At 42.4% G+C, this 27,213-nt stretch overlaps 1 protein-coding gene across 1 annotated transcript in view; it reads left to right on the top strand.

The window, feature by feature from the left end:
- Positions 1-863: 863 nt before the first annotated feature.
- LOC143163390 (cytosolic phospholipase A2 epsilon-like) overlaps positions 864-27,213 on the top strand; it is a 38,586-nt gene continuing 12,236 nt past the window's right edge. Inside the window, exons 1-13 of the mRNA XM_076344656.1 lie at positions 864-959; positions 2,215-2,304; positions 11,100-11,172; positions 16,267-16,403; positions 16,900-17,031; positions 18,163-18,203; positions 19,310-19,352; positions 20,789-20,846; positions 21,302-21,468; positions 21,586-21,672; positions 22,806-22,843; positions 25,388-25,535; positions 26,426-26,562. Of these exons, the coding sequence (XP_076200771.1) occupies positions 864-959; positions 2,215-2,304; positions 11,100-11,172; positions 16,267-16,403; positions 16,900-17,031; positions 18,163-18,203; positions 19,310-19,352; positions 20,789-20,846; positions 21,302-21,468; positions 21,586-21,672; positions 22,806-22,843; positions 25,388-25,535; positions 26,426-26,562 (1,247 nt within the window). The remainder of the gene's footprint in view (positions 960-2,214; positions 2,305-11,099; positions 11,173-16,266; positions 16,404-16,899; positions 17,032-18,162; positions 18,204-19,309; positions 19,353-20,788; positions 20,847-21,301; positions 21,469-21,585; positions 21,673-22,805; positions 22,844-25,387; positions 25,536-26,425; positions 26,563-27,213) is intronic.

Below are 27,213 nucleotides of genomic sequence, written 5' to 3'. Positions count from 1 at the left end.
CTGGGTATTGCTTGTAGCCATATGCATTGACCTCAAGATCCCTGCTGACCCCTGCAAATGTCCACCTCCTTCTCCCCTGCCCCCCCATCGCACACAATCTGGTACTGCCACTCCATGCCCCTCACTCACCTCCCCTACCTACTGCTCACCTCTGCAAACCAAAGACCCAGACCCATGCCCACGCCTTGGCCTTGCTCCCCCGAGAAGAAGAAACAGGAGCAGCCCAGGAGGAGCTGGGAGCTGCTGGTCCACACAGTAACCTGTCAGGTGGTGGGGGTGGCCCTTTCCAAGGGGAGTTACTGCGTGGCGCAGGGCAGCACCTCTTTGCAGGCAGCGAGTTCGGGTCCCCCTGCCTATACGGAGGCTTTGACCAAAGTGGACAGATGTGTGCCTGCACGCAGGCAGGTCACTGGTAGCTATTTATACACAGAGGCTTTTTCCAGGGCTCAGTTTCCTCCACACAGGAGCTGCCGTCGCTCTCTGCTCAGGGCAGTCCCTGTGCTGTAGGTGGGGAAGAGCTGGGTTTGAAGGAGCTGGCTCCAGCGGTGGTGCCCTCTGTGCTTCTCCTCTGCTTGGCAGGACAGCCTGGGACTCTGCTCACCACGGAAAAAGGGTGGCAGCAGTGCAGTACCCAAGGGGCAAGTGCAGGCTGGGAGAGGTTCCCAACCAGAGGAAGGTACTGCATCCTTTTGGCTGTTATGTTTGCCCTGTAAGATCCTTCCCTGGAGCAGTCATCCTTGGTGCTCCACCATCTTTGGCAATGGGAGGGGAGTCCTTTACTTATAGAGTTGAGATGGGTGGGGCCTCAGGTCATTTTATAAAATAACTTGTCATCGACTCCTACAGGAGTAAATCCTGCAAACATGTCTCAGGAAGTGCTGCCCGTGGAGGTGCCAGAAACATTCTATTACATGAATCCAGGGAAGGCCATGATGCCATCAAATGCAAAAGCACTACAGGTAAGAAAATGGCTTTAAAAGTTTGTTTAAGGTCCACTGCATTTGACAGAAAACAAAATCCTGCTTTGTGAGCGTGTTTATATACAAGCTACTGTACAAACTTACTGTCTGATGGGACTAGACGGCAACATCTCTGCCTGAAGGAGTTTAAGGTGAAATGTTCTCTTCGTGGCTACCAGTGGCAGAAGTCATCCTGACTCCACTGGGGCCAGAGATCTCCGCTTCATAGGCAAAATGAGAGAAGACAGCATAGCAAGGGGACAGAAAAAGAAAAGTGGAAAAAACGAACAGGGAAGGAAACAATTTTTAGGGGACTGAATTATCAGCCTGAATCCAGACCCAGACTTAAAAAAACTTTTTTCTTCCATAAGTAAATGCTACTTTTATTAAAAACTTAATATTTCTGTATCAATAGGAAAATTTTGACATGTGTATTAGTGTGACAACCCCATTTTTTGTTATTGGAAAAGGGATAAGGACAGGATAGAGAATAGGGATAGGGAATTGAATTTTATTTCCACATTCCCATTTTTGTTTGGAATTTTCTATTTTGCTTTGCATTCTCTGGGTCATTTCAAGATCCGCATTTAATTTTAACTGTAGTATTTTATAAATTGTTCTGTGTGCTCTTTGACTGGACGAAGGCCATCACTTCAGGAAGTACTCTGGAAACAGAAACAGAAACAGAATACTTTCAACATTTTTTATAGGGACTGTCCTTTAGTGGTGGTTTCTTACAAAGCATTTGAAAAGGGGGCACCCTACATTGTAGAAGTATTTTAGAACTTCTGTTTCCTGAAAAAATTGAAATGTTAGATTTAAAATTTTGCAATTGTAACGTGTTTCATGCTCTGGGTTCAAACCCAGAGGAGAGATTCTGGGATTTTTAAAATCAAGATTTAATACTCATGAGAGCAGGAGAAGATTGCCAAAAGATCACATTTGAAACAAAAAGCAAACCTGTATTCACAGAATAAATGCAGAGGCACCTTTTGGGTATCTCACAGCTGAAATAGCTCTTCCTTCATTGACTCGTTGAAAGGGTACCCCTGACATGGATTTTATACCAGCGTGTGCCGAACCACATGGTGGTTTATTCATTATGCTGAGCACTTTAACACAGCTGGGTGTAACCAACAGCTGTTCTAACTGGGGTTTCAGCATAAGCTATTGCAAGTAGGAATTAATTATCTACTCTGATAATGCTGCTGTTGTTGTTTTAACGTTATCATTTATCATTTCTTTCTTTCTTCAGGATGAAGACTCAGACATTGATTCTTGGGGAGATGGTGAACCACAAGAAGAAAATGAAGAAAGTACTGTACCAGACAAAGGTGATTTCAAGGTATTATGAACAAGAGAATTTCAAACCAAAGAGGGCTGAGGGTTTTGTTTTGCTCAAAAGGGGAGAAGGTAGATAAATAATGATGGCAGCAGTTTTGTGTTACAAGGGAAACGCCCTTAAGTTTATTGTTTGGGTCATTTTATTCCACTTATGTTTATGATTTTCAGAATTGCTTGTTGTATTTCTCTGTTATGTTTTATTGGGAGCATGCAGAATATCTACTGTTTTAATCCCTCACTTACTTGTAAAAGAAATCCATTGGTGACCTTTCTGTTCCACAATGCTTTTTGTAACTGAAAAGGCCAAAAGTAACAGTGATGCATGTTCTGCTGTAATGGCTTCGGCAGTGCAATCTCTGTCCTAGCAATTTATGGGGGAGTCCTGGATTACTGAACCCTGATTTTTCACCACTTCTGTGCTCCATCAGAAAAAAACTCTAACAGGGGATTCTGTGAAAGGAGTGATGCTTGAATGTGATAGAGCTATTTCTTGTTTTTGAAGATCAGTCATAGGTTTATTTTTGTTAGAAATTACTGATTTTGATAGGGGTTCTCATTCTGCTACTTTGCTATCTGTGCAGTAGGTACAGGCATTGTTTCCTAGCTGTCAGTATTAGAGAAGTTTAAATGTGACTTGCATAACAATGTCGTCCCAAGAAGTATCTGCTTCTGAGCCAGATAATTCTATGGAAATTTGCATTATAATTCATGCAGACAAGTTATACTGAGACAAAATGAAGCTGAAAAGGAGCTTTATCTGGAAGTTGAAGTAATACTGTAAACAGGCAGACAGTGAGCTTTGTGATAAGCTAGTTACCAGGTAGTCCTGGTACAATTTAGGCACCAAGAAATTAAACCAAATTCTTATTCACATTCAGAGTATTTTTACTTTTTCACATACACTTTTCAAAGTTTAGCTTTTGTGTTTGCCCAGTGTTAGGATTTTTATTTAAAAAAAAAAAAATCAGTGGCATTAAAAGATTATACTGTACTTTCTCGGGATATAATCTATCAGTCTTGGGTCTTTATGGCATTTCATCTTGCAAATATTTAGCTTACAGTGTCTGGTATCTCCCACCTGTGGAGATACCGAAATTCTGGACCATGTATAGGATGAAGAATTTTGTAGATAGTAAAAACAGGTCGAAAACCAATTAATTGATCAATCTTTGGTATAACGTCTGCTCCTTACAAGGGGTAAGGAACCTAAAATCATGATGAGAGAAAGCAAAAAGATTTGAACTCCTGGGTTATAATTACCTATGATACTTATACATATGACAGGTAACTTCTTGTCTCCATTTCTTAATCCCACACAGTGATGTGTTTGTTTTTCCATTATCTGCTCAGGATATAGGCTTAGATCAAAGACATTTAAGGGTTGTGAAATTTCGAGGGAGCAGGTGTGACAGTAGTGGATCAAAAGAATCATCTTATGTGTATGGGACCATAACCTTCTTCTCAACCACTATATTGCCCATGTCTTTCACTGAAGGATTATTTTTCACATTTCAAAATTCCAAAAATTCATGACAATCCATTGGTGATGGACTGAGTTGTTGTTCTTGCATCTGGTTACATAGTCACTGTTTTTTCTTCTATGTTCAGAACATAGCACTCTATCCTATGCACTTGCATGATCGTGACTTGATTACTGCAGCATATCATGTGTTTATGTGAAGGACACATACATGCTCTTATCTTCTGCTCAGTTTTTCTCAAATGTAAATTTTTCACCGCTGAAACTACCAGAAGACTTAAATATGAGGGTCTCTGCCTGCTAAGAGGGATCATCTGTTAGAAACATAGCACAGCATATCCCAGCAACTGCATGTGCCTTTACGCCAACATGCTGATTTTTGTCTGCATTAAGAGATCTATATTATTCAGGCCTTGGCTGGTACTTTGCCCCATGCTAAAACAGCAGGCAGAGCCAGCTGTGGTATTTCAGACACCAGTGCTTATATTAAAATATTTAAGGATTGCAGCAGGTCTCATACAATAATTAACGTGAGGGAAGGGGAGGGGAAAAATTGGATGCATAGTTCTGAATTTAGCATGAGCCATGTCTTAACAAGGGTAAGATGCCTCATACCTCAGGTCAAATGGTACCTCATTTCCCTGCCAGGCAAGGGCTCCTTGTTCTTGCAGGGTTTGTGCAGCTGGGAGAACAGCAGCTATTTAACAGAAGAGGGGCGGGTTAAACTCTCACCCTTGTGCAAAGCAGGAGCTCTGGCTTCTGCTGGGTTTTGGAAGCTGGAAGCAGCTCCTGAGATCATGGGAAAAGTGGGGAGCTGCCACACTGCATGGCAAGGTTGGGAGGAGTTTGCAGCTGCTGCCTCTGATACAGGTTGGGACTCCGTCACATGAACCAGGAGCTGAGGCAGACAGGAGGGCTGAGTCCCCGCTGGTGCCAGGCATGAGGTCCCTGTCTCCCACAAGGGCAAGAGCCTGCTGTTGGGAGCAGCTCCAGCCCTGGGCTCAGCAGCAACTAGAAAGGCAGGAGGCAACAACTCCTGAGCCATCCCCAGCCCTGTGGTGCTTGCAGGAGCGTGGCACCGGCAGCGGCTCTGCTCAGCTGCAGAAGCTGTTCTGAGACCAAGTGCCTCCCCTGCCACCCTGAGTGGTGGCATGGGGATGCTTAAAATACAGGCTGCTGAAATGACGTGCTCCAGCATGCCTCCCACTTCAAAAATAAACCTCGCAAAGTCAAAGGAGGACACATCCCATCAGCTCATATCTTTGAAATATGGTTTGTCTTATCCACATTTGACATAAAAAATGTAAAACATCTGTGTCTGAGATAGACCTCTAAATTCCCCCGAGAATTAATAGTCAGAAATAGAGGTTTTCAGGGTGTGATGCATGTCCTGTGGTAATGTCTACCTTAGGATGAGACTCCAGAAATGCCTAACAGCTGTCAGATGTAAACACCTATTTTACAGCTATCTGGAATTAGGCGTGATGAGTCTCAACCCTCAGATGGTTAATGCTCAGTCTAGTTTCTTTCTCTCATATTTGTTCTGGTTGGGAAGGGCAAAGCAGTATAAGAGGGCTCTGTCTTTTCACGGATGGACTATCCTATTCCCCTGGCTACAGTTCTACATATGGAAATAATTTTGAACATGCAGTTGGATGGTCTATGTTTTCAAATGGACCTATTTTTCAAAATCAGAAAAAATCCGGTTGTTAAACATCTGAAAACACTAAAAGATAGAGGACAATGTTAACAGTACTGAAAGGGCTATGCAACTAGCCTGAGTTATCAGTCAAATAATAAATCTCTGTAGAAGTCGGGATCACTGTGCACTGAGAGTATCCATATTGCGTTGATCAATATTTGAAGTTCTGCTTTTTGGAAATGTGTTTCAAGCACAGTATGATGTGCACAGTTTTATTCCTCAAAAGTGTTCAGAGTCCCATGATGGATACATGTATGAGGGAGCAATGATCTGAAGGGCACATGACACCCGTCATGCTCCTGTGGGCACAGATAAATTTTCCCTGCTGAAACCAGGGTTACTGTGGCCATATGCCTGAAAGGGGTGTTTCCATCCAGCTGTGGGAGTTTTTAATTCACCGATATCCAACCAAGACTTCTGCTAATTCTGGTGAAAAGGCAGTCTGACTAGAAGTTATGTTACTATTAAAAAACATGAAACACGCGGCTTGTGAAAACCAGCCGGTGGCAGCAGTGGTCCTTGGCACCGTCCCGGCCCTCATGCAGACCCGCTGCCGTCGTTGGAGGTGCCACAGCCCCAGCGCCTGGAGGAGGCGAAGGAAGGAAGCAATTAGAGCAGCTGCTTTTCTGGTGTGGAGCCCGGGTTTGTCGAGAGCGAGGAAAAGCTTCAGAGACATGGGCAAACGCAGCAGCTGACCATGCTTAGCCCAGGTGGCGTGCCATGGTGGGGTCCCCTGGCACATCCCACAGCAGGCTGGGACAGGGCTTGGCTGCATGATGTTCACAGCCTGAAGCATCCTGATTACAACTGTAAAAAAATTTGAGGTTGCACGTCCTCTAAGAAGACCTGACTCTCAGACAACTCAAGGCAGGCACTTCTTCACACTCCACCAGCTCTAGATACATTGTCAGCAGGAAAGTATTTTAGTTCTTTTGATTTGGTCTCTGGTTACCATCTAGTTAAATTAGCACCTGAAGGTGAAGAAAGGAGTGCCCCAGTGACATCCTGTGAGTGATTTCATCTCAGCAGAATGCTCCTCTGAGCTAGGAATGCAGGGGGACCTTAGTCAAGGCAGGGAAGCTATCTTTGCCAGGAAAGACTGCTGTGCCAGTAGATGACATAGAAATGGATAGAGGCATTATTATTGGGTGACTGCAGGAAAAATGTGTGGGTGGAGAGGAAGCTCTTTTCATGGTTTTCATAGATAACACCAATTTTTTCAGGTTCATCTGTAGAAATAGCCTTTTTCAACTGTTGAAAAAGAAAATTGATTGTCCTCAAAGTATTTTTAAATCTCATCTGGTCTTTGCAGGATGGCTTGTGGAATAGCATGCAGTGCAGTTGCACTGAAATAGGTAATGGTACCAGCACACTGTGGCACATAATTTTCTCTGCTTCCTCATCACAATTTTTCATCCAGCATGACAAAGGCCACCTCCCCATGAGACCACATGGAAGGCATTCCACATTTCATGTAGAAGAGCAACAGCTGAGCACCTGCTTGGAGGACAGCTGCTTTTTGATGATGGCATAGTTTTCATCACACACACTGAAGATGAATTTCAGGATCTCTGCATTATTTTTCTGTTAGTTTATGATTGCTTTGGAATAAATATCAATCTAAAAAGGGCAACAATCAAGACTGAGAATGTGTTGGCTTCCCCTGTGGGTTCAAGAGTAAATTCTCTTCTCTGGATCGGTGTTGTTGGATGACTGCTCTCTGTTTTGGGAAGGCAGCTACAATATTCTGCTAACTGATCAAACATCTATGGTAAAACAAGGAGCTAACACTGAAAACCAAAATATGCATTGACCCAGCATACATTTGATTGTACTGTTGTAGAATTGCGAGACTGGGGTAGTCTACAGTAGGCATGGTGAATGTCCGTACCATTGATATTGCAGGCTGGGAAGATGCTGCTAGCAATAGCCCATGCTGGAAGAGCGTGTTAGATGAAGAAGCCTAGAGGCTGAAGAAAGGTACTGAGGGAAAAGCAAGTAAAAAAAGGTAAAAAAGAATAGCTATCCTCTGGTCTCATGGACTCTTGTCTCATTAAGAAGTACTGTCATTTTGGAGCTCCACAGCCACTTGTGATGTGACAGGATGTATTATACAGCTAAACTAGTGGAGTAATTTACAGCGGTGCTACTCGAGATGGATGCATGCCACACATACCTACATCTGAATATAAGTGTGACTTTAAAGAGGGCTGTGATAGACCTACAGAGGCACAAATCTGCCAGGAATGCAGACAGCCTGCATCCCTAGAGCGCTCCCAACAGAGAAATTTCTGTTTTCAAATTCTTACTCACCTGGGTGGGAGAAAGTTGGAATCATTCACAGGACAGAGGAATCCTTTACTTCCACCAACATAGTAACTTGGTGCCAAGTATCACACCATGTTATTCTTTTTTACGGGAAGTGGTGGAAAATTGGAAGAAGAGACTATGACATCTGCTCTACATTTGATGGAGCTGTTGTTTGGAAAATCCCAGTAAAACTTCATTTCCCTGGGTGTACAAAGAAACTAGCAGTGTTCACCCTGCTCGTGCACTGGCATCGCAGCGTGCTATATTGCATGCAGCTGTGTTATACACACATGTACATGAAGTACACATGAGCACAATTTGAGAAGCACCAAACTGGAGACAGGCCAACAGATTGACAATCAGTGAAACAGTCACAGAGTGACTACGTCAGTCTTGATTTTTATCAAAAACAAAGCTGCAATGTGACAGCGCTAAATGGTTGTTGTAGTATGTCTTTGTTAGCCCCAGGGCAGGATGCTGCTTGGGGCCTTCCACCACTCAAGACTGTGGTGGAAACCTCTCCATGTGTGGAACATCATGACATAGCAGCAGCCTTTTTTTTGTTAAAGAGATCATAATAGGTTTTAAGTAAACAGAATAACAGAACTTCTATCCTTTGCTTTATGCATGCATAACTGCTATTTTCTTTGTGTAACTAGACCCTAGTACGTCATGTTATGGTTGTCACAGTTGCTATTTAAATACATTTCTCTTGTTTAATATGTTACTGGAATTAAGTAAAATAGCAAATCCTCCTGGGAGCAGTAGAACTAGCGAGGCCTGATCACTGGGTGATTTCTGCTCTCCCTGTTGACTTCGCTGCCCCCACCGGCAGGTGCCGAGGCTGCCAGGATGGTTAATGCCTGGCTGCTGCCTCTTCCTTGGGTAACTAGCTGGTGGCATCTGCCTCTCCCCCAGTGCAAGCACAGGTCCTGATTTCTGTAGCTTCTTTGAAGCCACTGATTTCTTTTTTGTGAAACTTCAGTAAGTCTTTTTGTGAAACCAGCATCTCTGAGAATTGAATTCCCCATGCCAGATGGGGAAATTTGGCTTACACACTAGGAAGTCAAAGGTGGTGGATGCCCCATCCCTGGAAACATTCAAGGTCAGGTTGGACGGGGCACTGAGCAACCTGATCTAGTTGAAGATGTCCCTGCCCACAGCAGGGGGGTTGGACTAGAGGACCTTTAGAGGTCCCTTCCAACCCAAACTATTCTATGATTATTACATGGGAACCAGGAGACAGGTGATCAGATGGCAGAAACTGTGTAATAATCATTAAAAAGAAAACCCAACCCACCGCACTTCCTTAATGTCTCCTATCTAAGAATCTGAAACTGCTTTGCAAATATTGAATCCATCGGTTCTCACTCAAGCAATGCTATTTGCCTGAGGAAGCATAGCTGGAGCTGATCCAGGAGCTGGCAGCACCTTGTGCAATCTCCGGAGATAAATGGCTGCAAGAATTGCCCTGTGCTTATGCAGATCCTACTGAACAATGAGTTTCTGCCTTCTAGGGCATATGCTGAGGTGCCCAAGCTCATTCCTAACACGTGAGTGTGGTGATCCACCTTTGCTAATTACCCAGCTGAGAAGAAGGGTTAATTAACTGGGTGGAGAACTGTATTAATATGGCTATACTGTTTCTGAAATGTGAACCAGTGTCCTTGTATGGGGTAGCTCTGAGGACATACCCCTCCATCAGTTTGCAAATTTTGCAGCTTCTCTTAGGCTTTTTCTCCTTTGAGAATGCTTGAAATAGAAGGTGGATGGATTGCTGAGGGTGGATCTCATGACGAAGTACTAAAAAAGGAAGAAAACAAAGAATTCTTGAGGCACATACAGGAGGGGTGAAAGCAGGAACCCTTTTTAAGGTCTCGGCAAAAACATTTTAACATAACATGATGTGTTAGGAGAGAGAAGAGAGGATTTAAAATGCACATTGAAAAAGTGATTTGTTGTGACAAAGGAGGCCTAATTGTCTTTCCATCTGAAAATAAGGTCCTTTTACTCTGTTCTCTTAAAAAAACCCACCCAAAATTGGCAACATTACACATACTGTTTTAAGCTTCTTTTTATCTGCCTTAACATCTATTTTGTCTGCTTGTTTATAGTCATTCTAGGAAGTCTCTGAAGTGCTATAGAAATAGAAGGATGCTCCTAAATGAGAGGAAATCAGTTGATAAAAATAGCAGTTGTCAAAAAGAACGATTTGGAGGGCTCTGCTCTAACCACTTATGCAGGTGGAAATGTTTCTAGGAGTGTGAGGAAATGACTGTGTGTCACAGCCACAGGAAATGCTGATTTATTTATTGGCTTTGTCAGAGTAGCCTTTTGCAGATAGGTCCGAGCCAGAGACTGCTTTATGGAATGGGCCAGCAGGAAATGGCCTTGCTTAGAAGAAGGAAATCACATTATCCTCTAATAATAAATAGGAAGAGGTCCCTGCAGTCGCAAAATCTGGAGAGACTTGTTTTATAGAAGGTTATGGCTGAGACAGTCAAAGGGACCAAAGGAAGTTAAGCACTTTCAATCTTAAGGGTTTTTTGGAGGGGGGTATTGTTCTTTATTTTTGCCCAAAGGCAACCCATACCTAATTCCTTACCCCCTAAATCCTTTGAAAACAATTCTCAGCTATTGGTTTATCTCATAGTTCTGATTTACAAAACCTCAGATTATTGTTACTGTTTTTCCTGTACAATTGTAAAGGGAAAAAAGAGAAATCTATGTTTTTGAAGCAGAAGGCAAAAACGCCTCTCTGAGAGCGGTACTTCAGGTTTATCCCGTGAGAGTCAGCAACAACAGATATTCTCCACAGCGCTCTTTTCAATCTGATGGAACCTCATGGGTGGTTACTAAGGGGATTCACTGTAACTTTGAGTAAGACTGCCGGTATTTTGACAACTCCGCCGTGGTGCTCACCAGTGCATTTACTCTGTTCAAGAGACTTACTGTAGCTATGTTGTAGAGCTAAATTCTGCAATTTCAGAGCAAGGGGTTTTGCAAGTGTCTCTCAGACAGTGTCAGTTGACAGGGATTTATCCCTTTCTTTTCTGCTATGATGAGCAATCCAGACTCTCAGAGTAACACAACAAAAAGACAGTGAAATGTATAAAATGTTAAAACAAGACTTCTTTAATAGCAGAAGCTTATGTTGCAGATTTTAATCTGCAGAATAGTGAGATGGTTGATACAATTTTTACTGACTGTATTATTGTTTTGTAACTCTTGGTTAGTTTGCACATTTGATACTTTTTCCCACTGAAGGCTTATTCATACTCCATTTTGTACCGTTCTTCTCCAGATAGAATCCTCTCCCTGCTACCTGCTGACTGTAAGGATCATCCGGATGAGAAATCTCCAGCGAGTGGACGCCTGTAAGTATCTCCATTCTTAGTGGTATCTCAGAGTACAGGCAACAAGTTTTGTTTTATAATTTTATAGCAACCTTTTCCAAGTGTTTCTGAAATAACCCAGTGTTTATGTAAACTGATCATTATAAACCAGGTCAGTCCTTGCTGCTTGCTGCTGTTTCATTGAATGTTATTCCTGTGCTTTCTGGTTGGTTTTAAGACCTGAATGTGTTTTTGAGGGTAAGTACTTTCTCCCAAAGAAAGGAGAGTTTCTGACACAGGTAGATGAAAAAGACTGCATCCCGTGTTTTCAAAAACAAGGGGTAATTTTGCCGTTGGGTTGTGGCACCTTGGGAACTGTGGCTGGGAGGAGCAAACTTTTTCATCCCCTCCCAATCTTGGTTCTGACACAGGTGAAGTGAACAAGAAAAAACTTTCTAAAATCATTACCACCAGGCTAATGCCGTTATTAATTACCCTGAAATGACTGTCAAAAAACGTATTGACTGAGAGCTGGATGCCTTGTCCCTTCTAACGCTCCTGCAGCAGTCTTGCAGTTGTGCAAGTGTGTGAGTCACACGGCAGGAAAGTGGTGGGAAGTGAGTGAGCAGGAAAGGAAAATACCACTGTTTAGTTAAAGGATGTGGACTACCCACATGTGCAGTGAGGAGAGGCATTTCACACGAGACAGACAAGTTAACAGTTCGTTTTGTTTGAATCAATACAGCTACAGACCACCTGTGAAAGGATGCTGAAACTAGCTCTGGGGTGAGCGTGGAAGGGAAATGGTATAACCCTGCCGTCTCTCTTGATTCTCCTGTTTCACTGTGAGCGGCAGCAATCAGCACTATGGTCTCTTGCACAGGAAGAGCCAGGGAAGATGTTCTGAAAGACGAAGATCTGGATTTACCATGCAGTACCATTCCCATCTTACACAGTGGTTGTCACATGTTTTTCTGGAAGGTATATCAGAGGACTTCCCTGTGTCACAGCTCTGATTGAGGGATATATCTTAGGTCATATCATTGGGTCACGCTCTCTGCACCTGCACCTCCCTCCTGGTCCATGGCTGTGGCACACATGTGATGATGCAATAACACAGAAAGGTTTCATCAAGGACTCATCTCAGATCTTCTGCGTGTCAGGCAGCAAGACAAAATCACAAATAACTAGGTTGTAGACAGAGATTGTGCAAGCAGAACTGAAGCAATATTTTGCATTAAATACACAGCTGACTAGTTTGCCTGCATCTACTCGTATAATTAAGGATTGTTTGATTTGCTTTGTATATCAAAGTACAGTTAAGATACAAGAATGAAGAATCACATCAGTAGAACAGAGTACTTTGCCAGCCAAACAGCCAACAGACATTGGTCTCCAATGATAAACCTAAAGTCATGCAGTAGTCATACAGAATTACTTTTAAAATATTTTAAAATCACTATCATTACTTCTAGGATCTCCAAACATATTCAATACCTATTTTTGCAGTTTCAAAATTATTCAAAGCATTATTATCTGCATAGAATTTCCCAGATTACAAAAAAAAAAAAAAAAAAAAAGAAAAGAACAGTCATACAGAATCAAATCAATGCTCATACAGTTCTTTGAGGGGGATATATTCAGTAGGTCCACTGCAAAAGCCTCTGACACCTGAGGAAATGGAGTAACAAAAGAAGCTGTAGAAAGGCACCAACTATGATGACAGATCTGAAACAACTTTTACATCCAGAGGGACTAAATAGGCAACAGGCCTTAAGAGTGGAAGGGAAATTATTGAGGAGGACATGGAAGCTGTCTCTACAAAAAGGAATAGGAGGGAGAAGGTGAATAAGGAGTCATTTTTCATTATTTTTCACAATGCAAGAATAAAGGAGCACCCAATAAAATTATCAAACAGGAAGTTTAAAACTAATAAAAGGAATATACTAGTAAACTGTGGAACTCATTGTCATGTGGATGTATGGATGTTAAAATGTATCTGTTCAAAAAGAAATTATTCCTGGGGCGTAAGTCTAGCAAGGCTTATTAAACACAGTATTCCCAATGCAAATGTGCCTAGTATTGCCTGAATGATGGACAGTGGATTAGGTGCACTACTGCTCTAGAATTAGCTTGTTTCTTCTACTCTGGAGCAAGGTGTAGAAGGGCTATTACCTGGCAGTGAAATGACTAAGAATTTCTTTTTTAACATGAGAAAGCCTAATGTTTTTTCTTCTGTCTCATCCCTGGAAAAAAGTTAAACTCTTCTAGATAAGACTTTCCTGAAATGCCCAGTCCAAGACAGGCATGTTTCCTGGAAACGCATATACTGAATGCTGGAATTTGACAAATAGTAGGCAGCTAAAAGTGGTGTCTTAAGACAGAAGGAGGGCAGCCTTAAATCCAGTTCTTAAATCAACTCTGTCTATAAATGAAATAAAGACAAGCAACTTCCTTTCCAAGGAAAAGGTGCAGATGACGCACTTTGTTCCTCCTTCAGAGAGATACTGATGTGCCTAAGTAAGGCAAAATGTGTAAGGCAGCCAGACTGGCCAGGCTGACTAGACCTACCCTTACTGGGGAGACATTTGGTATAAGCAGCCAATGTTTTCAATGTTAACAGTCAGTCTCCTGGCAGCCTCCTGCAATATGCATCATCTGTGCACTGCAGTGTTTCTGCATTGTTTATTAATAGAATAGAATAGAACAGACTATTTCACTTGGAAGGCACCTACAATGATCATCTAGTCCAACTGCCTGACCAATTCAGGGCTGACCAAGTTAAAGCATGTTATTAAGGACATTATCCAAACGCCTCTTAAACACTGGCAGGCTTGGGCCATTGACCACCTCTCTAGGAAGCCTGTTCCAGTGTTTGACCACCCTCTCGGTAAAGAAATGCTTCCTAATGTCCAGTCTAAACCTCCCCTGGCACAGCTTTGAACCATTCCCACACGTCCTATCACTGGATACCAGGGAGAAGAGATCAATCAGCACCTCCCTCTCCAGTTCCCCTCCTCAGGAAGCTGTAGAGAGCAATGAGGTCATGCCTTAGCCTCCTTTTCTCCAAGCTAGACAAATCCAAAGTCCTTAGCTGCTCCTCATAGGACATTCCTTTCAGCCCTTTCCACCAGCTTTGTTGCCTTCCTCTGGATGCATTCAAGGACTTTCACATCCTTCTTAAATTGTGGGGCTTTTGATGCTGCTTATTGTTTATCTGTACACATGGGAATGGTATGTCTCCCAGACCTTAATTCAAAGTGGGCATGGGTGTAAGGAGAGCAGGAGGCAAAGGGATATAGTATGCAACCAAAATGTCTGAACTGCAAAGACATCCCTGGGAATCAGAATTCTCAGAGTCATCAGTCTGCAAAGTCCATCGTGCCATCTGTGTGAGGGAAACAGATGCTACTGTTGTTTCCACCTGTGGGCTTGAACACAGAGCAAGAGGGCAGCCCGTAGCAGCCCTTTTCCTTCCCTTTGGGATTTTGTTCCTTAAGGAAAGAAAAGAAAGGAGGAAACCTGAATGCTGGAGGTGAAATGTCCTCTCAACTAACACAGTCAGGAAGAAAGTACAGGGAAGGAGGCTAAGAGGTAAGAGTGGTGGGAAGGTAGAAGTGAATTAAAGCAGAAGATATGACTCCAGACAAGGACAGTTAAAATGCTGTCAGAACCTAAATTATTTTTTTTTATCCAAAATAAGATATGGAAGGTGGAAAAGGGAGGGAGAGGGAGAGGGTTAGGGCCTGCTGAATATTCTCCAAACAAATTTTTCCATCAGAGGAATACTGCTTTTTTGACTCTGCAAGAATGTGTTGATTTCTCCACAATTTTTTTAGGAAAAATTTGACAGAATTAAAAATGTTTTTCTGTTTCTGCATTATAGCATTAAAAAGTAGAAAACCAATAATTAAGGTGCCAGTTGACGTATCACAATGCATTATGTAATTTCTCAAGCAGTTCTGAATTTCAGTTCATTCTGACTTGGACAGAAAAGCAGCAAGCTTTTTTGAACAAATACAGTTTCAACAACATAAAAGGCAGCCTCCACCCAGTTTGAGACAGAGCCAATGGCTGTAGGGTGACACCTGGCAAAACCTGTGGAGAAGGAAAGAAACGGAAAAGACAAGAAAAAGCTCCTATTGCAGCCAGGAGAGTTTTTGTCTTTCCCCACGACGTGATGTGCAAGCTCTTGTTCCCCTGATCTACCTGCAGAGTCCTTACCTGCTGCTGAAGGCTCCTCTCCATTTACTGCTGCCATCACTTGTCTCTCTCAAAAGTCTCATATCAAAGGACATCCATTCTCAAAGTTAGTTAACTTTTGCATTACATGATATCTGATCATTTTATTGTTAAGAACTGTGTAAGAGAGAGTTTCAAGGTGCTGAAGTATTTTGTGTAACCTGCATGAAGAAATGTTGCATTCCCCCGGCACACAGTACATCGCATTTTTGGCTGTAGCCGTTTGAGATATACTTTAATTTAGGTGCCTTTGAGAAATGGGGTGGAATATCCTTCTATCCTTCTCCCGGTGCATTTCTGGAGAGAGACTTGGTCCCTCTCTTCCTGGAGGTGGCAGTTAGTTAAGATCCAATGTCTAATTCAATGAGCTCCTTCTGGAGGAAGCCTCTGCTGTCTCCTACGACAGGGGTAGTTCTGCAGCTGCTTTCACAAACCCTCACCAAGAAAATCACTGAAGGCAATGCAGAGATGGAGACCTTTTGCAGTTGTTCTCAAAAGGTGGAGGAGGGTCCCAGGCCCCTCTCATCAGACAGCAGCTGAGGGTTAGTGTGTGTGTGCGTGCACACATGAGCACAGGAAAGCTTGTTGGTTGAGAAACTGAAGAAAGTGGTTGACTAGAAGAGGAAATTCTCACCCTCTTCTTTTATACACAACATTACTGTTGTATGTAACTCACGCAAGGAAGAATAGAAACCACCTCCTGTTCTAGGTCATCTTATGGTCTGTGCTTTTTCCCTCTCCGAAGGATATCTTGAAAAGAGTTACATTACGTCAGGCATTTCTGCCTTTAAATAACTCATACTTGCTGTTGGTACCACACAGTAATCTTTCCAGTGTCATGCAGCACCACTGACTTTGCCACATTAACAATTGTTTGCCTCTTTCCCTACCCAGTAAGCCAGGCTGATTGCTACGTCTCATTGTGGCTGCCGACTGCGACATGTGAAAAGTCCCGCACTAAAACTGTGAGAAACTCCAACAATCCGGTGTGGAACGAAACCTTCTACTTCAGGATCCAGAGTCAGGTCAAGGTAAGGAGCCAAAGTTGTCTGCTTGAAGCAGCCTGGAGATTTTGTGTATGGTGGGGTCCTATCTATCTCCTGAACTGTGCCCAGGAGTTGTTTAAGAGATAGCACATGATAAGGGACTGTTCAAATTGTTTAACAGCAGAGATGACTGAGTGCCCATGCCTGTTCGATGGTGCTGTTTAGGAGGGCCAGAAACTGAGCTCGGTATTGAAGTTTTAGGGAAACTAGACACTCATATGAATCAGTGCAAGTTGGATACAGAATTTGGGAGTTAACTAAGCTGTTGTGTAGGTATAACCAATGTATTACTCATGTTACAGCAATTAAACTGAACTAGGGAAGAATGAATATTCGATTTACACTATGTTTTTCCAAAGGGGGATGATACTTAGTTTCTCCACTTCTCCTCTCAAGCACATCCCCAACACTCCTTCTTCCCTAGAGTTAATGACGTCCAGACTGTAGAAACTTTAAAAAACCCTTCTCCTTCTTTTTCCAGAACGTGCTGGAGCTGACAGTATATGATGAGGATTTTGCTACTCCCGATGACCATCTCCTCTGTGCGCTCTTTGATACCGCTAAACTTCCAATTGAAAGAACAGTGCTCCTGTTTTTTAAGCCCAGCCCAAAGGTGAGAGCAAAAAATAAAGCAACTAAGAAACCAGTGGAGAGTTATACAACACTTTCAAAATCTTGGGGTGAGCTTTCTGAATCTGCCATGGATGACTTATCCCAATAATGGGTACATGAATTGCCGTTCAAAATATAAACACAAAAAATGTGGTAAAAAATCTGGATTTGACAGCCTGAGCCCCTCCTCCCAGTATTTTTATAAGTTATTAAAGAGCATATGACTGAAACAGTGCTGTAGGTAGGGGAGGGATCTGACTGTGAGCTATCTCTGAGCAATACCAAGGCTACGCAGCTGTTGCAGGGTGAATAATCTGTAATTTTTTTTTCCCATGTAATTCATAGCCACTACCCCGTGCCCCTTTGATTGTATCTACTTTCACCCCAAAGGCAAAGCTGAAGTTGCCCCTGTGTATCCCAGAACTGTCCTCTGCAGTGATACCTCGGCTAGGGCTGAGCCTGCTGACTCATCTACTGGAATTAGTGCGGTTTTGGAGCTCTGAATGACTGATTTACTCTGTTTCTCAGTTTCCCATCTATAAAATGGGAAGAAGAGTCTTGACTCCCTTTGAGATCTATGGATGAGATCAGTGAAATATCTCGCACACAACTTCCTGCTACCATGGGCAGATTGCTTCTGGTACCCAAATTAGGTCACTCACAACTAGCTCATACATATCAACACTGCCTTACAGGGGGTTGCATAACTGTAACTCTGAATCACTCAATAATACCAGTCTCTGTTTATTATGTTAAAGTGATGGGTGGAAAGTATCTTTAACTTCCAAGCTGATAGCCACTGTCATGGCAGCACAGTGCCAGGAATAGTTAGGAGAAAAAGGTAGAATTCAGAAGAAAAAGCAAGTTGTAAATTGTCTTTCTGCAGCAGCTTCACACTAAGGGATAAAAGTACAGGTTGTTTTGATGATACCATGAAGAAGGAAGGAGGTGAGGAAGGAATCGTTAAACTATCTGGTTTGAAATGTTGTTTCAGACCTTCCAGTCTGAAATAATTATCACAGGCTGTGCATTGCAACCAATTACTTCAATATTGCATACCAGGGACCTGTGTTTAGACAAGGGAGAAAGCATTATGTAGCTACTTAATTTAATTTCTTGTTCTTGCTTTCAGGCCAAGGAGGAGCTAGAGGTTGAATTCAAATTGGAGTCTGCGTAAGTGATATACACATTATTTTAAAAATGCAAAAATCATTAAATGCTAAAACAAAGAAATAGCATTAGAAGTCACGCTTTGTGGGATTTCCGTAAAAAAGTGCCAGACTTCTCCTACATCATTACTGCAGCCTCAGACACCTGGCCAATCTCTCCAGTCAGCTTGTTCTGTAGTTTAGTTGTTTTCAAAGATGCACCTCCCAGCATTGTCTCTGCTATTCACAATGTCAGATTTGTCTACCTGGGGACATTTCAGAAAACTTTCTGAGTGTGTGTGCATACGCTTGTGTGCATGCATGTCTATCAATCTTTCCATGCCGGTTTCAGCTTATGCATTGGACAGACTCCTAATGTTGAACCATCCTGGTTAGGTTTCCAGTGTATATCCGACTCCTTCGATTTTCCCTTGCAGCACTGTTTTGGTCCTAGTAATTCTGTTTTCTTTCTGCCCAACACAATGATAATGCATGGAAGCTCTAGTGCAGGGCTTTTCCTCCAGCATGGGCAGCCTGCTATCCATATGAATCAGTATTTTTGTCTCTGTGTAGCTACAAGTTAACTAAGGCATGGCAGAATTAAAATGACCAGCCTAAGGTCAGCCCTCATACTAGTGGGGAGCCAAGACCAGAATTCAAGTGACTCCACACCATCTCCTGACTTCACCTGAATGATCTGGAAAGCTTTTTTTTTCCCATGTAATTGGTACCCACTGCCCTGTGACCCTTTGATTGTATTTGCATACCAGCAAGTACATAGAACTGGGCTTCCCAACCGGGATATGCTGGTGTATTAGCATGTTACTGCTGAAATACATGTACTTTACATGTTATAGTGAGGAGAAGAACCGCAGATTCCATTTTAGATGATCATGAGGTTGCACTGCGAAAAAGTAGCCATGACACACATCGCTCAGCTTTGGTACAGAGGCAAGTTGCCTCAGACCAGTGCTCAGTCCAAGCAAGCATGGAAAGGAGCTTCTTACATACCTGCTGGGGTCCCTCTGGCCGTCATTCTTCTAAATGGAGAGAAAGGGCACCACCCTGGGCAAGGATGAGGGGGCATTTGTTTGATCTAAAAAAATTAATGTTTTTCATTTTGTTTCCCAGTTCTGGTCCTCATGAAGCCATTGCTACCAATGGAGTCCTGGTGGTATGTGTCTTTTTCCCAAGAAATTTTCTATAAGTGTTTCCTTAATATAAAGGGGAAGGTAGGGTGGGGGTTAGAGAAGCTAGTAGGCCAGTTCTTTCTATTTCTTCCCTCTTCCTACTTAGATACTTTGAGAATGGGATATTTTATTGCCCTGTTCATTGGTGATATCCCATTATTTCCCATTTGTCCTATATTTTGACACACCACACACACACACACACACACAGAGCTTTCCTCTGGTACCAGTACTCCTTCAGAAAATGTACTGCTGTCTATCAAAGCACAATGGTAAAAAAACTGTGAAGTCACTTGCTGATAACCTACCCAGCCCTTTCCTCCTCTGGGAGATGAGCCATGCTTGGTGGGGAAGCTCAGCACTAAGTATTGACCTATCCTAATTACATTATGTGAAAGAATAGTGAGCGCCATAAAAAAAAACAACCCAAAATGTTAATAGCAGCGCTTCTTCAGAAAACCCTTTCTACTACTGACACTTGATCTCTCAGCAACGTTATCTTTCATTTATGTTTTTCCCAGTTTAAGCCTTTGTATCTATGCTACTATCCTATTGCTACTATGCTACTATCCTGAATTTTCTTCCTTTGTATCTTCCTCTACTGTGTCCAATCGTATGCCATTGTCACTGGAGGATGCTCTACAACTCCCTCCAAAGCTTTTCCTTTTTCTTAGTCAGTGGCTACCGGGCAAAAGCCAAGAAATGCCAGGGAATTAGGCACTTTAGGTAACTAGACATGTCCAAAAGATGAGTGATTCACAGTTCCCCGTGCCCTGGTTTTGGCTGGGACAGAGTTAATTTTCTTCCTAGTAGCTGTGTTTTGGATTTATCGTGAGAATAATGTGATAACACACTGATGTTTTAGTTGTTGCTAAGCAGCGTTTATACTAAGTCAAGGACTTTTCAGCTTCCCATACTCTGCCAGTGAGGAGGTGCACAAGAAGCTGGGAGGGGGCACAGCCAGGACAGCTGACCCAGACTGACCAAAGGGATATTCCATACCATGTGTCGTCATGCTCATATATAAACTGGGGGGAGTTGGTTGGCCGGGGGGCAACGATCGCTGCTCGGGGACAGGCTGGGCATCAGTCAGCAGATGGTGAGCAAGTGCATTGTGCATCTCTTGTTTTGTATATTCTTTTATCATCATCATCATCATCATTATTATTATTATTATTATTATTATTATTATTATTATTCTCTCTTCCTTTGCTGTCCTATTAAACTGTCTTTATCTCAACCCATGGGTTTTACTTTTTTTTTTCCTGATTCTCTCCCCCATCCCTCTGGGGGTGGGGGGGAGGGTGAGCGAGTGGCTGCGTGGTACTTATTTGCCGACCGGGGTTAAACCACGAGACCCTGTAATGAAGTTGGGATGTGATGATCTTTCTCACAGATTCCTGTTCTCTGTCTCTTACAGTGTCGTGAACTTTGCTGCTTGGAAGTTGAAGTGGCGGAGAAGATGCAGCAAAAATCAAGTAAGGTTATTGTTTTGTTATCTATTTACCAATAATTACATGCTTACTGATGAGAGGATGCCCCTTTCATATAATGTATTACTGGAATAAATAGTATTTACAGTATTCAGTGCAGTTAACACCAGGTAAGCACATTAGGTTGTTATAGACTTCAATGACTGCATCTTGTACTCCCTTAGGTATATGTAAATAAGGTCTATTAGACCTGCATTAAAGTTGAAATCCCAGTTCTATATAACAGCGAGAACATTCAGAGTCACCTTTCTATGAAAATAGCATCTGCTTTGCTCCTTTCCCTTCATTGCCAGCACTCCCTTCAGAGCGCTTTCCACTAGACAAAGCTGTGGTCCAGACTCTACAGCTCTGCTACCTGCACCCCACTTTTAATCAAGCCAGCACAATTTTCCGGTTAGATCATAGTGACATTTCTCACGACCTTTGTTTTGCTTTTTTAGAGAAAGAGCTTTCCCTCACCGTGAAGGGCTCCTTTGAGGGGACACAGGATATCACGCTGGGCCCTGACGGAGTGGCCAGCCCGGCGGGTCCCACCAAGTTCCACTATATCAAGTACGCGGAGCCAACGCTGGATGTCATGTTGCCAAAGAAGAGGCACTATCACCCTGTATGTTGGAAGTGGCCTTAATGATGAACTGACCATGAGTGCCTCTCTAGAAGGCGGGAGGAGGGGGAGAGGGTAAACCCGTTACTGTTTTTGTCCTAAAACATGTTGTTTTCCCAGTGGAAATGTAAGTACAGTACAGAGACGGGCTCCCCAGTCGTGATGTTGAATTCGCTGCCCATGGGAAGGAAAACTACCATTGCAGAGGTGAGCAGCACTTCCAGCTGTTAGGAATAAAAGGTCACTCAAGTAGAAACCATTCTTCATAATATTGTCCCAGATGGCTGCTAAGAGGGTCAGAAACGTTCTGATTTTTTCTCAGACCTTGAATAAACAGGTTCTTTGTTTCTCCAGCTGTTTTCTCCACAGAAGCAGGTTGTCCCTCCGTTATTCTCCACTATGTGCCAGTAGTGGATACAGAGTCCAACAAGGATGTCAGGAAATATGATGATTCCTTCAGTACATCTCTCCCTGTTTACCCAAAGACTCACTGACCCCTCCTTTGTTTAGGGTCCAAACTGAAAGTTGCTCCTTGGACACAGCTAGAAAAAAGTCAATAAACCTGCCCTTAGTAAACCATGTGCTTCAAAGGACAATATATTAAAATGTATTGAAAAAGATTAGACATAGCATATGGATTTTAAAGAAGATAATGAGAATATTGCTTGAAATAGATGCATGTGCTGTATAATTTTGAATGAAATTAATAGAAGAAAAAGATCCTTACTATAAAGAAGTGTTTCTGCTAAGATGTCAGATTATTAGGGACAATCTTGTCCAAATATTAGTTGTTATGTTGTGAAGAAGTAGGAGAACATCAGATTTCAGGGCCATTAAAACATCCTCTCAGAACAGAGCACTTTTTGTCAGTTAATATGAAGGTTGCAATAATGATTTTAAGACAGGATGAAGTCTTGGCAGAAGCAAATGCAGACTTGCAGTCTCTTCACCGTGAGATTGTGGCCAGGATGTCAAAGATCTGCTGTGTATAGAGCATAAAGAACAGGAAATGTACAAAAAATGGTATTTCAGGATGTCGCAGAAAGCTTGTGAATAACATGGGAAATGGGACCTACTGCATGAGTCTCAGGAACCTCCTATACCAAGATTGTTAATCCAGGTTTCTGCAGCCTGGAAGCATTTGGGATCTGTGGGTAGGGATGTTCCACTAAGAATAAGTGAATGCTTTTGGAAACATATGCTGAGAACTCAGACATTTAACTTTGTGATCACCAGACCTTGCTGGGCTCTAAATCAAGCTCTGACCCCAAGACAGAAAGGGAAAAACGAAATTTTAAAATAAAAATAAAAAAATTACAGTACACATTCTTGTTTTCCAGGAGAAAAGATTTGACTTGAATGTGAGAGCACAAAGCTGGTAAGAGATCTTCTTCTATTCCTAAAGACTTGGGTTATTGATTTTGATATTGTTTTAGCCACATGGAAATTACACAAGCAGGCATTCTCAGTCTGAAAACTAGAATGTGCTTTTAATAAAACATAAAATACATGCACAGTATATTATACATAATTAGCCTTAGGAAGATTTGGCTTTAGTCAATAAATGTTGATAAACATGTATTTAATTTAGCATTATCCCTTCCCTTCTGACCACAGAATATTATTTTTGATCAATGTCAGTCTCCAAAATTCACAAAAAGAACAAAGCTGACTAAAAAAACCAGAATAGATGGTAGTAAACATTAAACTTGATCAGAAATTCATAGAATCATAGAATCATAGAATAGTTTGGGTTGGAAGGGACCTCTAAAGGTCATCTAGTCCAACCCCCCTGCTGTGGGCAGGGACATCTTCAACTAGACCAGGTTGCTTAGAGCCCCTTCCAACCCGACCTTGAATGTTTCCAGGGATGGGGCATCCACCACCTCTCTGGAAAACCTGTGCCAGTGTTTCACCACCCTCAGCATAAAAAACTTCTTCCTTATATCTAGTCTATATCTACCTGCCTTTAGTTTAAAGCCATTCCCCCTTGTCCTGTTGCAACAGGCCCCGCTAAAAAGTTTGCCGCCATCTTTTTTATAAGCCCCCTTTAAGTATTGAAAGGCTGCAATAAGGTCTCCCCAGAGCCTTCTCTTCTCCAGGCTGAACAGCCCCAACTTTCTCAGCCTGTCCCCATAGGTGTTCCATCCCCCTGATCATTTTTGTGACCCTCCTCTGGACCCGCTGCAACAGGTCCGTGTCTTTCTTATGCTGAGGGCTCCAGAGCTGGACGCAGTACTCCAGGTGGGGTCTCACCAGAGCAGAGTAGAGGGGCAGAATCACCTTCCTCGACCCGCTGGCCACGCTTCCTTTGATGCAGCCCAGGAAATTATAAACATTTTTTTTTTCCTTAACTGTCAATATTCAAGTGATAAATCTTGTATACTGTTAAGTCCAGTTATATGGTATATTGAGTAGAAACTAAGGTAGACAATGGGGCTAGTGATTTGACATCTATAGACATACTCATTAATACTCATCAGTAAACACGAAGGTGTTTCATGTTGTCCATAACTATATGTAACACACAGAACTGGGCAAACTGATCTTTTTTTTGTGTGTGCCTGACTAGGAAATAAAAGGGACAAATAACTTAATTTTGAATTCAAACAGAGTTTTCTATCATTCAATTCAGAAAGGCAAGTGATCAATGACAACAGGAAAACAAGCGTTATTCTAGGACAGGAAAAATGCTTCCCGCTTATTTATTTTAGTTTCAGAGAACTTTAAAAGCAGTTTGTTTGTATCTTGATTTACAATGGAAACTGGCTTTTGCAGCTCCACCTAACTCAATTCCCCTTGCGTGTCTTCATTTACAAATACAGTTGTAATCATTTGGCTGATTTTATCCAAATATAATGGTGGAGAAATCTCATAAATAAATTTCATTACTAGTTTCATTGAAATTATGGACTCAGTAGAAGAGAGAAGTTCTGTCACTGAAAGAAAAAGCAAAACCCTGCCATTTTACAATGCCTGGCCAGGGCTAGCTGGCCAGCCAGGGAGTCCAGGGGTAGCTCTGGCCTGAAGACACTGTGCCAGATCTCTTGCCCATTGATGTCTTGTAGGCACAGGGCAGGAAGAGACAGTAGGGAGGTTAGTGAGCGGAAGAGCACAAATGCCCAGGGAAATAAGCCACAACAGTGGAGTTTTAAGGAATGACTTATTAAATTTCAAAATTGATGCAAATGAAATCTTCCTCTGAGGAATATTATGCTTTACAATTTTTGAGTCAAGGTTGATGTGAAATACAACTGCCAGCGTTGACCCGTGAGACAGCTTGTGCAAGTGCAGACAGATCAGAGCAGCGGGGGTGAAATCCTGCCCCACTAAACTCAGTGACCCATCTCCATCCATCCAGGGGCTGGATGTCACCGAGGTCATCCCTCCAGCGAGCAGGGTTACATGGCCACCTGTGCCTGGCAGGCGGGTGGATGGGTTTCCTCAGCAGCGATGCTCACCGCTAGAGGGGGATGTGTTCCCACTCGAGTTGCTCAAAACAAGACTTCCTTCACGTTGGAAATGCCAACATTTGAAAATCAGGTTTTGTTTTAGGTTTAGAATGAGAAAATATCCTGTGAAATGGGAGTCAATACACTCATTTTTGACCATTTGCACAGATTTTCTAAACTTGTAATTCTTTTAGTTTTAGAATATTCATTTAAATATTTTGTTTCATTTGTAAATACTGTACATTGTTTCTTCATCAATTAGTAGTAATGGGTTATAATGCCACTGGTTAAGCTTACTAATTGAAGTAAGTTTTTTTACTTTTAAAAATAGTTAGAATATTCTCTCTTGTTCCTGTCACATTGCATCACCCTGTTTGAAAGGGAAGGGTGCTGTAGATTATCTTTGATCGAAGTATTAAGATTGATATGGGTGTGTTAATATGTAAAATATGTGCCTGTTTTTATCTTAGTAATTGTTCATGCCACCAAGACCTGGACATGCGCTTTGGGTTTGACTTATGTTCGGAGGAGATGGCTTTCCTGGGGAAAAGAAAGAGATATGTAGCAAGTGCCCTGAAAAATGTTTTTCACCTACAACAGGATCTGCAGGATTTTGAAGTATGTGTGTGTTGGGGGGGATAGATCTTGAATTTCTAGTGCCTTCATGTACTCTTCTAGACGAGTGGTCAGCAAAATGGGCCACATGTATCTGTTGTGCAGGTACCAGCTTGTCCATGTGTCTTAAGTACATTTGCTTCTGCTGCTAAGGTTTGTTATTGCAAGAAACACTAGTTGCAGTAATTGCATCCTTCATGACTGTCAATTTGGAACTTGTCAGATTTGAGGTGTGTTCATTCCTGCCATCCTATGCTATAACTGGCTTGGTTCAGAAATACTGTGTGCATATTAAATACATTACATAGCAAAGAATTCTTCCCTTGTTCAAAGTTCATCATTTTGTGAGAGTTTAGGACAAGCATCTCTGAGTGCCTCTTATAATATCTTCCCTTTCTTGCAGTTTTGAAATTCCTTAAAATAAATATAATTTATTTTAAAGTAACTTCGTGATACTGAAGAATAACAGCATTGATGAGGGTAGCTTAACAACATTGGCAGTGAACCGAGTGTATTTCTTCATGGGGTTGGCATGTGAATTTTCATATAGTAGTAGTAGATGTGTGAAATAAGAAAGAAGTGGCAAAGGAGTGGGAAATGTGGAGAAAATACATTGTTGCCTCCACAGAAGGGTTTCTTCTTGTTCATCTGTGCCCCTATTTGCCCTAGAGATGGGCAAGAACCCAGGTTTGGGTTAATCTCTGAACCTATGTTCATCCAAATGGAAGCAGCAGTAGCAGTCGTTGCTTGGTTTTGGAGCCTTTCCTTATGAAAAGGGACCCAGGCTCTGAGATCAGGACCTGGGCTGGGTGTGGTGGCCAGACCCTGTTGCAGTCCAGGATGCCATGTTGAACGCTGTCAGTGTGAATGTCCCATCCTTCTCTGCCCAACAGGTCCCCATTGTGGCTATCATCACAACAGGTGGAGGACTTAAGTCAATGACAGGACTATACGGCAGCCTCACGGGACTCAAGAAATTAAATCTCCTGGACTGTGTAACATACATCAGTGGGCTGTCGGGCACCACGTGGTAAGCCAGGTCATGCAGGAGGTTTGAACAGGCCTTTTGAGGGTGAGGCTGCTGCAGAGAGGAGCTTCTGAAAGCAGACAAGATCAGGAGATTTTCTTCAAACATCATAGAAACAAGCTCTTTCTCAGTAACAGGCTTGACCTGTTAATATTGACCTTAATATTAGCTTGACCTGATGCACCGATTTTTTATTAGCAATTCTTTGCTGTGCTATGCAACTCCACATTTGCAGCAGTTAAATATTTATATGACAATTACACTTGTCAAAATGGTTTCTAAGTAAGTAGTTACTGTGGATGTAACTGTGGATGTCCATAGCATCACGTCTCTTCCTCTCTCCACTGATGTCCCAGTTGTTGCTCCCAGTAACTTCTGAGACTGGCTCTGCTTTCTAACTGGTCATGCAGAGAAAGCTGCAGGACAGTGCACACTTACCCCTGCAACCTGTCGGTTTGGGAAAGGACTGAGTTCCCCTGGACAGCGTTATTCCCTGCTCACAGGACCTACAACTGCCCAACATCTGATGGTCCCGTGTAGGGAAGGTTGGTAAAATAGAGGATGGCATTAAAACAAAGCAGAGTGATACCGTAAGATTAACACCAAGTGATACAAAGCCAAGAGACAGCAGCTGGTGTGAACTGATTTATGGTT

Source organism: Aptenodytes patagonicus, chromosome 7 (genome assembly GCF_965638725.1).
Source record: "Aptenodytes patagonicus chromosome 7, bAptPat1.pri.cur, whole genome shotgun sequence".
In the NCBI taxonomy this organism is placed as follows: domain Eukaryota; kingdom Metazoa; phylum Chordata; class Aves; order Sphenisciformes; family Spheniscidae; genus Aptenodytes; species Aptenodytes patagonicus.
This window is presented reverse-complemented; position numbering and strand designations above follow the sequence as displayed.